Raw genomic sequence first — 14,411 nt, forward strand, 5'->3', positions numbered from 1 at the left:
GATCTTCATCTTCAGCTCATTGTAACTACTACTCACTACATTGCAACCTACTTGTAGCCACTTAAGCACTTGTAATAATACTTAGCCTCGGACCACTCAATCGTCGCCCGGAAGACCGACCGACCGACTGACCGACGAGCGCTCTTTTCTACTCGTTCACAAACATACGTATTCGTAGTGTAACCGTAACCCCCGGTTCAATTTACTCTGTCATTGGCGCCGTCCGTGGGAACCGAACAAGTCAATCACTGTCCCTTTACCCTTTTTTTCATCTACCTTGCTTGATCAAAATGACGAACAACAGGAGGAGTTGGAGGCAAAGCTACGTGCCGAGGGAAGGCTCAACCCGCCAAGTTGGACAGCACCCCAACAGTATGGCCGAAACGCTCCCCGATGATGATCTGCGTCGACAGTTGGACCTATAAAGAGGCTTGATGAACGATCTCACCTCCAACCACGGATGACAGGATACACAACCTACCCAACCGGTCGGACAGGATCCCGACCAGCAAGCTGGACACACGAACGTCCACCTTCAAATGCCGATGACATACACCATACTACCTTTGACAAGGGAGATGTTTCCCCCGACACCGGGTACATTTGGAGGAAACCCCATGCAAGGAACACCACAACAGGGGTTCACTCAAATTTATCAACCGTGGTCTGGAACTCCCGGGTACTACTTTGTAGCATCCACTCTTCAAATCCCAATTGCGGAGCAGCAACAACTAGCCACACAACATGTCCAACAATGGCCTCCGCAACCCCAAAATCGCATCTTGGAGGAAATAAAAGTGGCAGACCGACCAGGTAGCTCAGGCGGACCGGTCGGGTACCTAGAGGAAGTAAAAGTGGTAGACTGATCACGAAAGCCCAATCGGGAAGGATGTGGAGGCCACCGACAAACTGATGTCATTCAACGAGAAAGTGCTTTTGAACGAATTCGAAAAAGTGTCAAGTTCCGACTAGGCCCCCGAGACAGGCAAAGTCACCCAAGGTCGAAGTCTTGAAGAACTACGGAGCGAAGGAAAATAACACCATAAGAGCAGTCGATCGGTCAACCTACCTTCGGTCGGTCTACTACTTGTAGAAAATTTGTCCGGCCGACATCTTGATCAAATTTGTCTGTCAATATTAAAATTGATTTTAAAAGAGTGACTACTCTCGACTCTACTAGTGAAAACTTAGACCGGTCGAGCATTCCCGGTCCTACATGTAATAATTTAGCACAGTTGATTGCAAAAAAAAAAAAAAAAAAAAAAAAAAAAAAAAAAAAAAAAAAAAAAACTCTCAGCTAGTCATTTGAGGTTTTACCCGGTCGAGTTATCTCAGCCCTACCTGCACAATTTTACCCGGTTGAGTTTGTGATTAAGTTCACTTGTTTCCCGGCTCTGTCGTTTGAGGTTTTGCCGGTCGAGTTATCCTGGCCATACCTGCACGATTTTGTCCGGTTGAGTTTGTGATTAAGTTCACTTGTTTCCCAGCCCTGTCGTTAGAGGTTTCGTCTGGTCGAGTTATCCCGGCCCTACCTGCACGATTTTGTCCGGTTGAGTTTGTGATTAAGTTCACTTGTTTCCCGACCCTATCGTTTGAGGTTTTGCCGGGTTGAGTTATCCCGGCCATACCTGCATGCTTTTGTCCGGTTGAGTTTGAGATTAAGTTCACTTGTTTCCCGACCCTGTCATTAGAGGTTTCGCCCAGTCGAGTTATCCCGCCCCTACCTGCACGATTTTGTCCGGTTGAGTTTGTGATTAAGTTCACTTGTTTCCCGACCCTGTCGTTTGAGGTTTTGCCCGGTCGAGTTATCCCGGCCCTACCTGCACGATTTTGTCCGGTTGAGTTTGTGATTAAGTTCACTTGTTTCCCGACCCTGTCGTTTGAGGTTTTGCCCGGTCGAGTTATCCCGGCCCTACCTGCACGATTTTGTCCGGTTGAGTTTGTGATTAAGTTCACTTGTTTCCTGATCCTGTCGTTTGAGGTTTTGCCCGGTCGTGTTATCCCGGCCCTACCTGCGCGATTTTGTCCGGTTGAGTTTGTGATTAAGTTCACTTGTTGATCCCCGGAACTATTAGTTAAAATTCTCTCCGGATAGATTTTTCCCGAGCCGACCAGTATGGTCCTGCTCGGTCGATCAGTTGGTCATATCTACTTGTTATTCGTGTTTAAGTAACTTTAGAGATCTCACGGGGTACTCTATGCGACTTTGAGATCAACTATATATCACACTTAACCATTGAAATTACTTCCTTGCAATCCAGATGTTATGTACTTATAAGACAGGCATCACGGTGACTAGAGTGGATGACACCCGATCGGTCCAACAAATCCAAAAAAAAAAAAAGAGCAAGGCTGACTGTCCGGTCCGATCAAGTGTGCTGTAGGTCGGACGGTCCATGCAAGTAGGCGGTTGACCAACAAAAAAAAAGTGTTATCAACAACAGCTAACAAACAGACGGTAGCAGACGGCCGGTCGGTCGACCAAAGATATAAAAAAAAAAAAAAAAAAAGAAAAAAGATGGAAGATCAACGACGACGTGGGTCAGTCAGTCGAGTGTCGTGATCGGTTGGTCGGCCAGAGAAAAGATCATCAACAACATCAACATTGAACAAAAACAAAAACCCAACATCACCACAGACTATGAGGGGGCGCTGGTCGACCGACCTGCGTGGTCGATCTGCCGATGGACTGGATATGAAAGATTATGATGGTGAACGTAGAAGAAGCAGTCATCAAAACAACAAGTAACATCAATAAAAATAAAGTAGCCGGTCGGCCATATTGATGAAGAAAGAACAACAAACATGCAGCATTCAAGCAGCAACAGTACAAATTGAAAAAAATATATATAAAAATAAAAAATGGAAAGACAGCAGCAAATGACGAAGCAGCAAAGCAGAAAGAAGAAGAAGCATTCTTGGTAGCAACAATATATATGTACGTGCAACAATAAAAGAAGAAGAGGAAGCGGTGGTGTACTATCATCTGATCGGTCGGTCGGAAGAAATCAACAACAACGAATGAAACAATAGACAGCAGCAACAAAAATTAAGGCATTATATTAATATTTTGCAGGGACGTCCAGCAACGAAAAGAAAAAAAAAAAGAAAAGAAAAAAAATGCGAAGATTGGAATGGCTAGTCGACAGATCAACAACAAGCAACAATTCAAACAAGAGCAACATTGTAGACGGTGGGTCGGCGGTTAAATAAAAAAAAAAAATAGAGCATATTGGCGTAACCTGTCGACCGGCCGAGATGGGGAGCAGATAGACAGAATGCATATGGTCTCACAAAGCAGCAACTTACAAAAAAAAAAAGAAGATAAATCACGAAGCAGGCAGAAGCAAGCATATTACTAGGTGGCATAGGCAAATCAAGAATCAACACATACATATGCATATATTTTGGCAAAAGAAAAAAAAAAAAAACACATGATGCATGGTGGCAGTATGCAAAGAAGACACCTATACACATACTTAGTGATCAAACCAGTGATGCATGAATGCTAGGGTTTGAGAGCTTCATCATAGAGTAAGAAAGGAAGCAAAAGTATTATTGAGTGTGATATGAAATCTTAGCTTACACGGAAGGCTAGCCATCTGTTTTATACAGAGAAAGGAGAACAAGATGAAAGCAAAAACCGTTATAACTAACTCTTAGGGTAAAAAGACTAAAAAACCCCTAAAGCCTCAAAGCTTATAATCAGCAGCAAGCAACAGAGAAAGGATAGGTCATTTGGCTAACTCATTGGATGTGTTATGCTTCATCACCCCCCCCCCCCCCCATAAGGTGGAGCATGGATGTCCTGCATGCCCAGCTTAAATTGGCAATCATCAAACAGAGGTTTTGACAACCCTTTGGTGAAACTGTCTGCAAGCTGCTTGTTGCTAGGAATGGCAAGGAGTCTGATCAACCCTTCTTGAACTTTATGCCTCACCACATGGCAATCAATATCAATATGCTTAGTGCGTTCATGGAATACATGATTTTCTCCAATGGCCACTGCTGACTTGTTATCACAATACAAAATAGTAGGCTCAGCAATGTGAACCTGCAAATCTTTGAGGAGATAAGTGAGCCACTGTATCTCACAAGTGGTAGTAGCCAAGGCCCTATATTCAGCCTCAGAAGATGATCTAGACACAGTTGCTTGTTTTTTTGTTTTCCATGAGATTAGAGAATTCCCTAGAAAGATGCAATATCCAGTGATGGATTTTCTTGATTCAGTACAAGTTCCCCAATCTGAATCTGAAAAACCTTGTAGTTTGGTAGGAGAATTTGCAGCATAGAATAAGCCTCTTCCAGGTGTACCTTTTAAGAATCTAAGCACTCTATGTGCAGCCATGAGATGGATATCACTTGGTTTATCCACAAACTGGCTGAGTTGTTGTACAGCATAGGATATATCTGGTCTTGTATTAGTTAAATATAGAAGTTTCCCCACAAGTCTTCTATAATGCTCAGGGTTAGCAATTGGCTTCCCATCAGTAGTGTTCAATCTTTGACCTGTGGTGAAAGGAGTTTTGGCAGGTTTGGCTTCTAGAAATCCATTCTCCTTCAAGATATCTAGAGTGTACTTTCTTTGACATAGGTTGATGCCTTTAGAACTCCTAGTAGTTTCAATTCCCAGAAAATAGTGTAGCTGTCCAAGGTCTTTTATTTTGAAGGAAAGATCCAGGAACTGCTTTAGCTTAGTGATCTGTGTAGAATCTGTACCAGCTATCAAGATATCATCCACATATACTAGTAATGTTGTAAAGGATGTACCTGATCTCTTTGTGAATAGGGAAGGATCAGCAGTAGACTGACAGAAGCCATCAGTTAGAAGGGCATGAGTGAGTTTTGCATTCCACTGTCTGCTGGCCTGCTTGAGACCATACAGTGACCTGAGCAATTTGCACACCTGATTGGGTCTATCACTTACAAAGCCTGGTGGAAGGACCATGTACACCTCTTCCTGCAAATCCCCATGAAGGAATGCATTATTGATGTCAAGCTGTTGGATTTCCCAATTCAAAGCCACAGCTACTGCCAAAAAGGTTCTTATGGTTGTCATTCTTGCCACAGGGGAGAATGTTTCAGTGTAATCTACTCCCATTTGTTGAGTATATCCTTTGGCCACTAGTCTAGCCTTATACCTCTCAATAGATCCATCTGCATTATGCTTGATTTTGTAAATCCACCTGCACCCAATAGGTGTTTTTCCATCAGGTAAGTCTGTTAAGATCCAAGTGTTGTTTTGAACAAGGGCTTCAATTTCAGATTTCATGGCTTTCTTCCATTCATCCTTTTTTACAGCTTCATTATAAGACTGGGGTTCAGATGGAGTTGAGACAGCAGAAACTCTGGACAAAGAGGGATCAAAACTGGTATATTTGTGAATGGGGTATGGAGAAGTCTTTTTGCCTGAGCAATCAGCATATAGGTGTTGACAATAATAGTCATGTAATCTGAGGGGTGCACTCTTTGTCCTAAGAGATCTCCTGATGAATTGACTGTCATTGTGAATAGGAGAGCTGTGACTATCTGATGGTTCAGCATCATTCTGCTGATCTGCTATAGTTTGAGTACCAGAATCTGAGGGATCAACTCCTGTTTCAGTTGTCACCTCATTTTCAAAATCAGGAGCAACTGTGAAGCCTGCATTGTCCTCATCATTTTGGTTATTGATGTGGTCTTCTTGCTCAGGTCTGAAAGGAGGATACTCACTGTCAGCATGTATGGGGACTAAGGGCAATGAAGGATCAAACATCACATCTTTTGTGGATTGTGGCTTTGCAGAGGCTGCCTCTTTGAAGGGATAGATCTGCTCATGAAATTTAACATCTCTAGACACCAAAACAGAATTGTCAGTTATATCATATAAAATATAACCTTTTGTGTGAGCTGGGTATCCCAGAAATATGCATTTTCTTGCCCTTGGTTGAAACTTGGTTCTTGTGTGTGGCAATGTGGCACCAAAACAAAGACAACCAAAAGATTTGAGTTGATTGTAATCAACATGTTTTCCAGTCATCAATTCAAAGGGAATTTTTCCATCAAGGACTTCAGTTGGGAGTCTATTTATGAGATATATGGCATGTAACACACAATGTCCCCAAAATTTTGTAGGCAAAACAGATTGGAATTTCAGTGCCCTAGCCACATTCAACACATGCTGATGTTTCCTTTCTGCTATACCATTCTGTTGTGGAGTGTACACACATGACTTTTGATGGATAATTCCTTTCTCATTAAGGAAAGTAGGCATTAGAAATTCAGTACCATTATCTGTTCTAATGGCCTTAACACTCCCAGAGAACTGGTTTTGAACATAACTGTAGAAATTTTTGAAGATGTTCTTAACTTCTGACTTGTTTTTCATTAGGTGCAACCAGGTAAACCTACTGAAATCATCAATTATGTTCAAAAAATAATGTTCACCTTTAAGTGAAGCATCAGCAAATGGACCCCACACATCCATATGCAAGAGATCAAAAGGTTTCTGAGCTTTGGAATTGCTAACAGGGAAAACTGACCTTTTATGCTTTGCATAATGACAAACTTCACAGACCTTGTCAACAATTTTAGTAGGAAGAGTAATGTTTATTCCTTCCAAGAGTGGGATCTTATTAACAGGATAGTGCCCTAGTCTATCATGCCATACATCAATGTTAATGCTATTACATTGTGGTCTCATTTCTTTATCAAGCACTTGTTTTCTCAATCTGACAGGAGGTCTAGCAATTAAGTAAAGTCCATCTTCTTCCTTAGCAAAACCATCCACTCTTCCAAGATGTCCCTGAATATCACAGTAATCAGATCTTACAATGACTTTACATTCTGCCTGCTTGGTCAGTTTGCTTGCAGATACTATATTGAAAGCAAAAGTTGGAATGCATAATACATTCTCCAATAAGATATTTTTGTCAAATTTCACTTTCCCTATATGAGTAACTTCAGCAGTTTTTCCATTAGGCATTTTAACAGAAATCCCAGAGACTTGATAGCTACTTTCAAGATATTCTAATGAACATGTAATATGATCTGTGGCACCAGAATCCAGTATCCACACATCAAAGGAATTTTGAAAGGCATTGATATATAGGTTACCTTCATTATGATTCTCAGCAAGTTCCTTAAAGTCTGCTGTGATTCCATGGTTGGTGAGAGCAACAGCAGCATTGGAACTGTTGGCTTTATTCTGGTTTTGGAGAAGGACCACCAGCCTTTGAAACTGATCATCTGACAGGCCTATGTCTCCAACCTGATTCACAGAGGTGTTCATAGAGTGTTGTCCATCCTGGTTGCTTTTGAACTTAGTTTTATATCCTGGAATCCATCCTGGTGGATAGCCATTCTTTTTGTAACACTTCTCAATAGTATGCCCTAGCATACCACAGAATGTGCACTTAGGCACATTTTTTGTTCCATTACTGCTGAATTTCTTCTTGTTATTGGATGATGAATAGGCCACAACATTCTGCTCATCTATAGATTGTGTTTGACTACTGTTTTGAGTTGCATTAGCTTGAATTAGGTCCGTAGCCTTTTGATTAATTACTCCCTTGATCTTCCTTTCAAGCTTCAATGCCATATTGAGCACTTTTCCCACATCCGGCATAGGATCCATGACAAGGATCCCTGACTTGATGGATTCATACTCCTCACCCAGGCCTTCTAGGAATCTGATGACACAATCATCTTCTCTTTCTTTCTGCAATTTCTCCATGAGAGTACACGAGCATCTAGGTGTACACTCACACAAAGGCAGAGGTCTCAGGACACTCAGTTGCTGCCACAGAGAGTTGCATTTAGTGAAGTACTCATTCACCGATAAATTTCCCTGCACATTCTTATAGATTTCGTTTTGCACTTCAGATATTTTGTGAGGATCAGCTTGCGAGTACCTTCGATTGAGAGCACTCCATATTTCGGAAGCTTTGTCATAGTACATGACACTTTCAGCTATGGCTGGACTAACAGATCTCAGGATCCAGGAGCACACTATGCGATTGCATCTCCTCCATGCCGCATGCCTTGGATCTCCCTCATTCGGACTTGGAATGGCTCCACTGACAAAGTCATACTTATTTTTCACTTCTAACGCCATTTTCATAGCACGATTCCACGAAGGATAATTAGTTTCACTCAGAATTGGAGAAACTAGGACTGTATTAGGATTTTCTGTGATGTGTAAGTAGTAGGGATCGTCGAATTCAACACTGTGTTGATTCAACTGATTTGAATTCAATGATCCGGCTGGCTGATTACCACGATCATCTCCTCCTGCTACATTCTGCGCCATTGTTACAGCAGCGTAGCTCCTTCTCTGCTCTGATACCATGATCAAACCAGTGATGCATGAATGCTAGGGTTTGAGAGCTTCATCATAGAGTAAGAAAGGAAGCAAAAGTATTATTGAGTGTGATATGAAATCTTAGCTTACACAGAAGGCTAGCCATCTGTTTTATACAGAGAAAGGAGAACAAGATGAAAGCAAAAACCGTTATAACTAACTCTTAGGGTAAAAAGACTAAAAAACCCCTAAAGCCTCAAAGCTTATAATCAGCAGCAAGCAACAGAGAAAGGATAGGTCATTTGGCTAACTCATTGGATGTGTTATGCTTCATCACTTAGTGATAAGGAAAGAAGGAAGAGGCATTATGACAAAGTAATAAAAGAAAAAGAAGAAAAAACGTACATGGAGATTATGGCATCAGTCAGCCACGCAATAGGCGACGGGGGCAGATAGTCTTGGTTCTCTAGCAGTCGACTGCTGTGCAGGTATCGATCAAACAAACAAAAAAAAACAACAACAACAATGTGATCCGATGAGACGGCCGGTTGTCTCGACGGTCGACCAGGAAACAATGAACAACAGCTTCAGGATTGGCAAATCTAAGTTCAACACAAAAAATGGGGGGGAAAACCAGGAGTTCGGCCCCAGATTAGCCGAGTGGCGTAGTCGACCGTGAACCAGTTGGAAACAACAATCAAATTCGACAAATGACGGATGGCCAAATAAATCAACACTGTAGCGAAGAAATTTAAGAAAAATAAGAAGGAACAAAAAAGCTTACGTAAGATTGAAGCAGTGGTCAGTCGAAATCGTGGTCTGCAGGTGGTGTGGCCAGACAGTCGGTCGGTAGGCGTTGCGGTCGACTGATATGGTGAGAAGAAAAGAAATCTGCCCCATGTGGCTTGGAAGCTAAGGTTTCGACCAGGAACAATAACCAACAGCCAAAAAAACAAAATGCAGTAAAGACGTTTGACAGTCGGTTGACCAGGTGGTGGTGTAATTGGTCGACCGGCTTGAAGACAATGGAACAACATCAACATCAACAGCACAACCAAGGGAAATGCATGGTTGGCCTAATTGGCGAATGACAAGAAACAAACAAGCAACAAGAAAACAACTACGACTTACAGCAGCAAGAAGAAAGAAAAATAGGGGGAAGAGAAGAAACGTACGTGGACTTGAAGCAGCAGTCGGCCGGACAGGCAGATTGCCGGTCGGGCAGAGCAATCGAGGTGAAGCAGTGGTCGACCGGTGGCGTGGCATATGGTCGGTCGACAAGTCAGCGATCGGACTTCTAGGGTGTTCAGCAAAGGAAAAAAAAATATATAAAACAAAACGACAACGCGAAAAGGAAAGGAAAGCAAGAGCAAAGTGACATGTGTCCCGTTTTCCATATGAGTTGTCCAATCAAGACTTCTTACAAGTTATTATAATTTTCAAAATTGTCAAAAAGCCTCCGGTAGGCCGACCGGGAGATCTACGGTAGGCCGACCGGATGGCACTTTGTTCGTGACAAGCCGATTGGAAAAACCGCAAAGAGAATATTTTCACTTCTCGAACCCGACGATTTTCGCGGATTCAAGAAGTGGGGGACTCGTGATGGGCAAATACGCATAGAAGATCCGTATAATCGGTCTGTTAAGAAGTCAGCCAACCGGTCCGTTACAGTTATCAACCCGACAAGACTAAATCACTTGTGGTCAACCATACCATTCGTACCGATAGGCCTCGTGATAAAAGAAGATGCTCTCGGATCACCCTTGGAATCGCCCCGACGGAAAGTCACCCGGTCGGTGTATCGTAGGTCGACCGACTGGTCTACCGTAGGCTGACCGGTCGGCCTACAATGTGACGTAGCGTACAGAGCCGAAAACGTAACTTACACGGCAAGTTATAGGGTCCAACTTGCACTTGCAGAACGGCGACTTACAACTTGCAGGTAGGCCGGCTCTGTCACCTCGGTCAGTCAACCTACGAGTAGCTGCAGAGCGACCGCCTGACTGAGCCAACGAGAAGACGCCACGTCGATCCGCTTGTAGCAGGCGTATTAAATGCGTAAACCGACTTAGTTAAGTATAAATAGGAGGGTCTCACCCCTCACTTCTGAGATCTTCATCTTCAGCTCATTGTAACTACTACTCACTACATTGTAACCTACTTGTAGCCACTTAAGCACTTGTAATAATACTTAGCCTCGGACCGCTCAGTTGTCGCCTGGAAGACCGACCGACCGACTGACCGACGAGCGCTCTTTTCTACTCGTTCACAAACATACGTATTCGTAGTGTAACCGTAACCCCCGGTTCAATTTACGCTATCACCTGTACTTTCATAACTTCACAATGGCGAGACAAAATTAAAAAAAAAAAAAAAATTAACTTGAATATCGCGTTTTCCCTAAAAATGACGTCGTTTTGGACTCGTGTCCACAATGCATTGTGGACACGAGTCCATAGCATAATTTGCGATGCTTATGCTATGGGCCATAGTTATGTCTCATCCCATGCTTATGTGGTATGCGATCGATCAGAGTTCATATAACAAAATAAACTACTAATACAAGTTTATTTTTAATATACGTAAATTCATTTTTAATGTATTATATGTTTATTTTGATTTGTAATACACTTAAAATGAATATATGTATAAATGTACTAGATGATCGGTAATATTTAGGGGGCGATTGGTTCAGGTTATATAAGATAATCAATGTTATATTTGTTTGGTAATATAAGATTCTCATGTTTGGTTCAGGTTATGTAACTTTTTCAGAGAATGTCAAATAATCTTCGTATTAAGCTTTTAGCAATTGAAAGGGAATGTGAGATACCCTCCAATTTTTTAGGTAATCTCACATTCCCTTGTCTTATTATTAATGTTGGGCTTTGTATTTTTTAATCAATTTCTCTTATAACCCTGGTCTTATTTACCTGTCTTATTTTAAACCAAACACAGAAAGCTAAGGTTATGTAAGATAACCTTGGTTATGTTAGTTTATCTCTCTCTCTCACACACACACACACACACACACACACACACACACACACACACACACACACACACATATATATATATATATATATATATATATATATATATATATATATATATATATATATATATATATATATATATATATATATATATATATATATATATAATTATTTTTGAAATTATATATTTTTTATTTTTATTTTGTTAGGTTAACATATAAAATAATTTTGTTTCTCAAATTCAATATTTTAGTTAATATTTTAAAATCATGTAATTATATATGATACCGATATCTTATTTATTTATTTTAATTTTTAAATGTATTAAAATATATGAAAATATGTTAAGGATATTATAGTGTGTGAATAAAAGATAACCATAAACCAAACATGATTATATTACATACCCTAATTTTAACCAAACACAGGAATCTTACCTTCCCAGTAATCTAACATTCTCAGCAATCTAACATTCCCTAAGGTAATCTGACATTCCGTGAACCAAACGACCCCTTGGCTGATATTCGGGGTCGTTTGGTTCACGGAATGTCAGATTATCTTAGGGAATGTTAGATTGCTGGAAAGGTTAGATTACTGGGAATGTAAGATTCCTGTGTTTGGTTAAAATTGGGGTATGTAATATAATCATGTTTGGTTTAGGGTTATCTTTTATACACACTATAATATCCTTAATATATTTTCATATATTTTAATAAATTTAAAAATTAAAATAAATAAATAAGATAACGGTATCATATATAATTACATGATTTTAAAATATTAACTAAAATCTTGAACCTGAGAAACAAAATTATTTTATATGCTAACATAACATAATAAAAATAAAAAATATATATAATTTAAAAAATAATTATATATATAATAAACTAACATAACCAAGGTTATCTTACATTACCTAAGATTTTGAAGGGAATCACATTCCCTTCAAAATCCTATGTGGAGGGAATGTGACATTCCTTGGGAATGTTAGATTCCCTAAGATAATATGAACCAAACACCGGAATGTGAAATTTGGAATGTCACATTCCCTTGGTTATCCTATATAACCCGAACTAAACGCCCCAATGTAATCTAACATTCCGTAAACTAAACGTGCCCTTACTAATTTTCCTTCCCCAAATGTTTTACTCTAGAAAGTAGAAACCAAACTATTTTCGAGTTGTCAAATTATATTGAATGAAATCTGTGTAACGTTTCCAATTAGGGGATTTGAATTTGATGCTATCACCAATCAACTTGTCTGCAAATCGATTAAGCTCGTTGCTGCAGAAGTGCATGAAACTGAAAGTGCTGCCGCCATGCAAGCAAATTCATGCGATAATGTTAACATCGTGCCTAGATATGAATGTTCTGTCACTGAATTCAAGGCTCGTTGGTGTCTATGCTAGTTGCGGAGATTTAGTTTCTGCCGGATTAATCTTTCAAAGGACCCAAAATCCAAATATTTTTGCGTTCAATTGGATGATTTCAGCTTTAGCATTCAATTGCTACCCAGAAAAATCCATTGGATACTTTTCCTTACTTCAAGAATTTGGAATTGTTCCGAATAAGTACACCATTTCTGTAGTCTTGAAAGCCTGCTTGGGTTTGAAGGATTTGAGAAAAGGAAAGGAAGTTCATTGTATGCTACACAGGATGGGTTTTCATGTGGACTTATCAATTGGCAATGCATTGATAGACATGTATGGTAAACTCGGGAACATACATTATGCGCGGTTAATGTTTGATAAAATGTCTACAAGAGATGTAGCAACATGGACATCGATGCTATATGGGTATTCAAGCATGGGGAACATTGAAGAGTCACTTATTTTGTTTGAAAGGATGAGGTTGGATGGATTGACGCCAAATGAATTCACTTGGAACGCAATGATATCTGCGTATGCTAGGAGAGGAAACTGTGATGCTGTTTTTCTTTTGTTGTCTAAGATGAGTAAAGAGGGGTTAGCCCCAGACTTGGTAACTTGGAATGCAATGATTTCCGGGTTTATTCAAAGCCACCGATACGATGAAGCCTTTGAATTGTTTCAGGAAATGTTGGCTACTGGTCTAAACCCCAACGAAAGCACTGTTACCTCACTTCTTACTGCTTGTGGATTGATTGGCTCGGTCAAGACGGGGAAAGAAATCCAGGGATTGATATACAGAATGGGGATTTCCATTAATGCCTTTGTTGCCAGTGCTCTGGTAGATATGTATGCGAAATGTGGAAGCATTCAAGATTCGTGGAATGCTTTTAGAACGGCTCCCTTCAAGAACTCTGCGTCGTGGAATTCCATGATTGGATGCTACGGAAAGCATGGCATGGTGGACTCTGCAATCAAACTCTTCGAGGAGATGCAATGCGAGGGAGTGGAGGCAACTGAACTCACTTTCACTTCGCTTCTTTCTGGGTGCAGTCACAGCGGATTAGTTGAGAAAGGTTTGGAGATTTTTAGGTCCATGGAGGAGTTGTATGGCGTTCCAGCGAAGAAACAGCACTACGCCTGCATTGTTGATCTACTGTGTCGTTTCGGGTGGATGGAGGATGCCTACGACACCATTAAAGAAATGCCAATAGAGATTACAGAGTCGATAATCGGGGCTTTCTTCAATGGGTGTAAGGTCCATGAGAGGAAAGATCTTGTGGAAATGTTGGGTGAGAAGATTTTGAGGATGGAGTTGAGGAAGCCTGGAGGATTTGTTGCCCTCTCAAATGTTTATGCAGCTGAAGGAGAGTGGGAAAAGGTTGAAACTGTGAGGAAAGTGATGAAAGACAAAGGTTTCAATAAAATGCCTGGTTCCAGTTGGGTGTAGATGACAGATCAAACTCAGATAATCAGACATTTGTATGATCTAAGCAGCTGTTTTTTTGTTGCAAATAAAATAAAACGACTTAATATTTAATTTAGTTCTCGACTTTAGTGGATTTTCTCAATTTAGTTTTAAACGTCTTTTTGTTTTTCATTACATCATCGACTTTGATTGTATCATCCATATGTTATACCGTTCTCTATAGTGCTACAGCTATAGGTTGGAAGACTGGTAAACTTTTGAAAGAAAATTAACAAAAAGCAAACTTAATTGCTATGTTACTTCTTCCATTTTACTATTCTCAGTGTTATACCCTAAAT

General features: G+C 40.5%; 1 protein-coding gene across 1 annotated transcript; it reads left to right on the forward strand.

The window, feature by feature from the left end:
* The first annotated feature begins 12,401 nt into the window (after window positions 1–12,401).
* LOC109154418 (pentatricopeptide repeat-containing protein At5g59600-like) lies at window positions 12,402–14,212 on the forward strand. The gene has a single exon (XM_019302215.1). The coding sequence runs from the start codon at window positions 12,517–12,519 to the stop codon at window positions 14,092–14,094; it is 1,578 nt and encodes a 525-aa protein (XP_019157760.1). The 5' UTR covers window positions 12,402–12,516; the 3' UTR covers window positions 14,095–14,212.
* The last annotated feature ends 199 nt before the right edge of the window (window positions 14,213–14,411 follow it).

Source organism: Ipomoea nil, unplaced genomic scaffold, assembly GCF_001879475.1.
Source record: "Ipomoea nil cultivar Tokyo-kokei standard unplaced genomic scaffold, Asagao_1.1 scaffold2647, whole genome shotgun sequence".
In the NCBI taxonomy this organism is placed as follows: Eukaryota; Viridiplantae; Streptophyta; class Magnoliopsida; order Solanales; family Convolvulaceae; genus Ipomoea; species Ipomoea nil.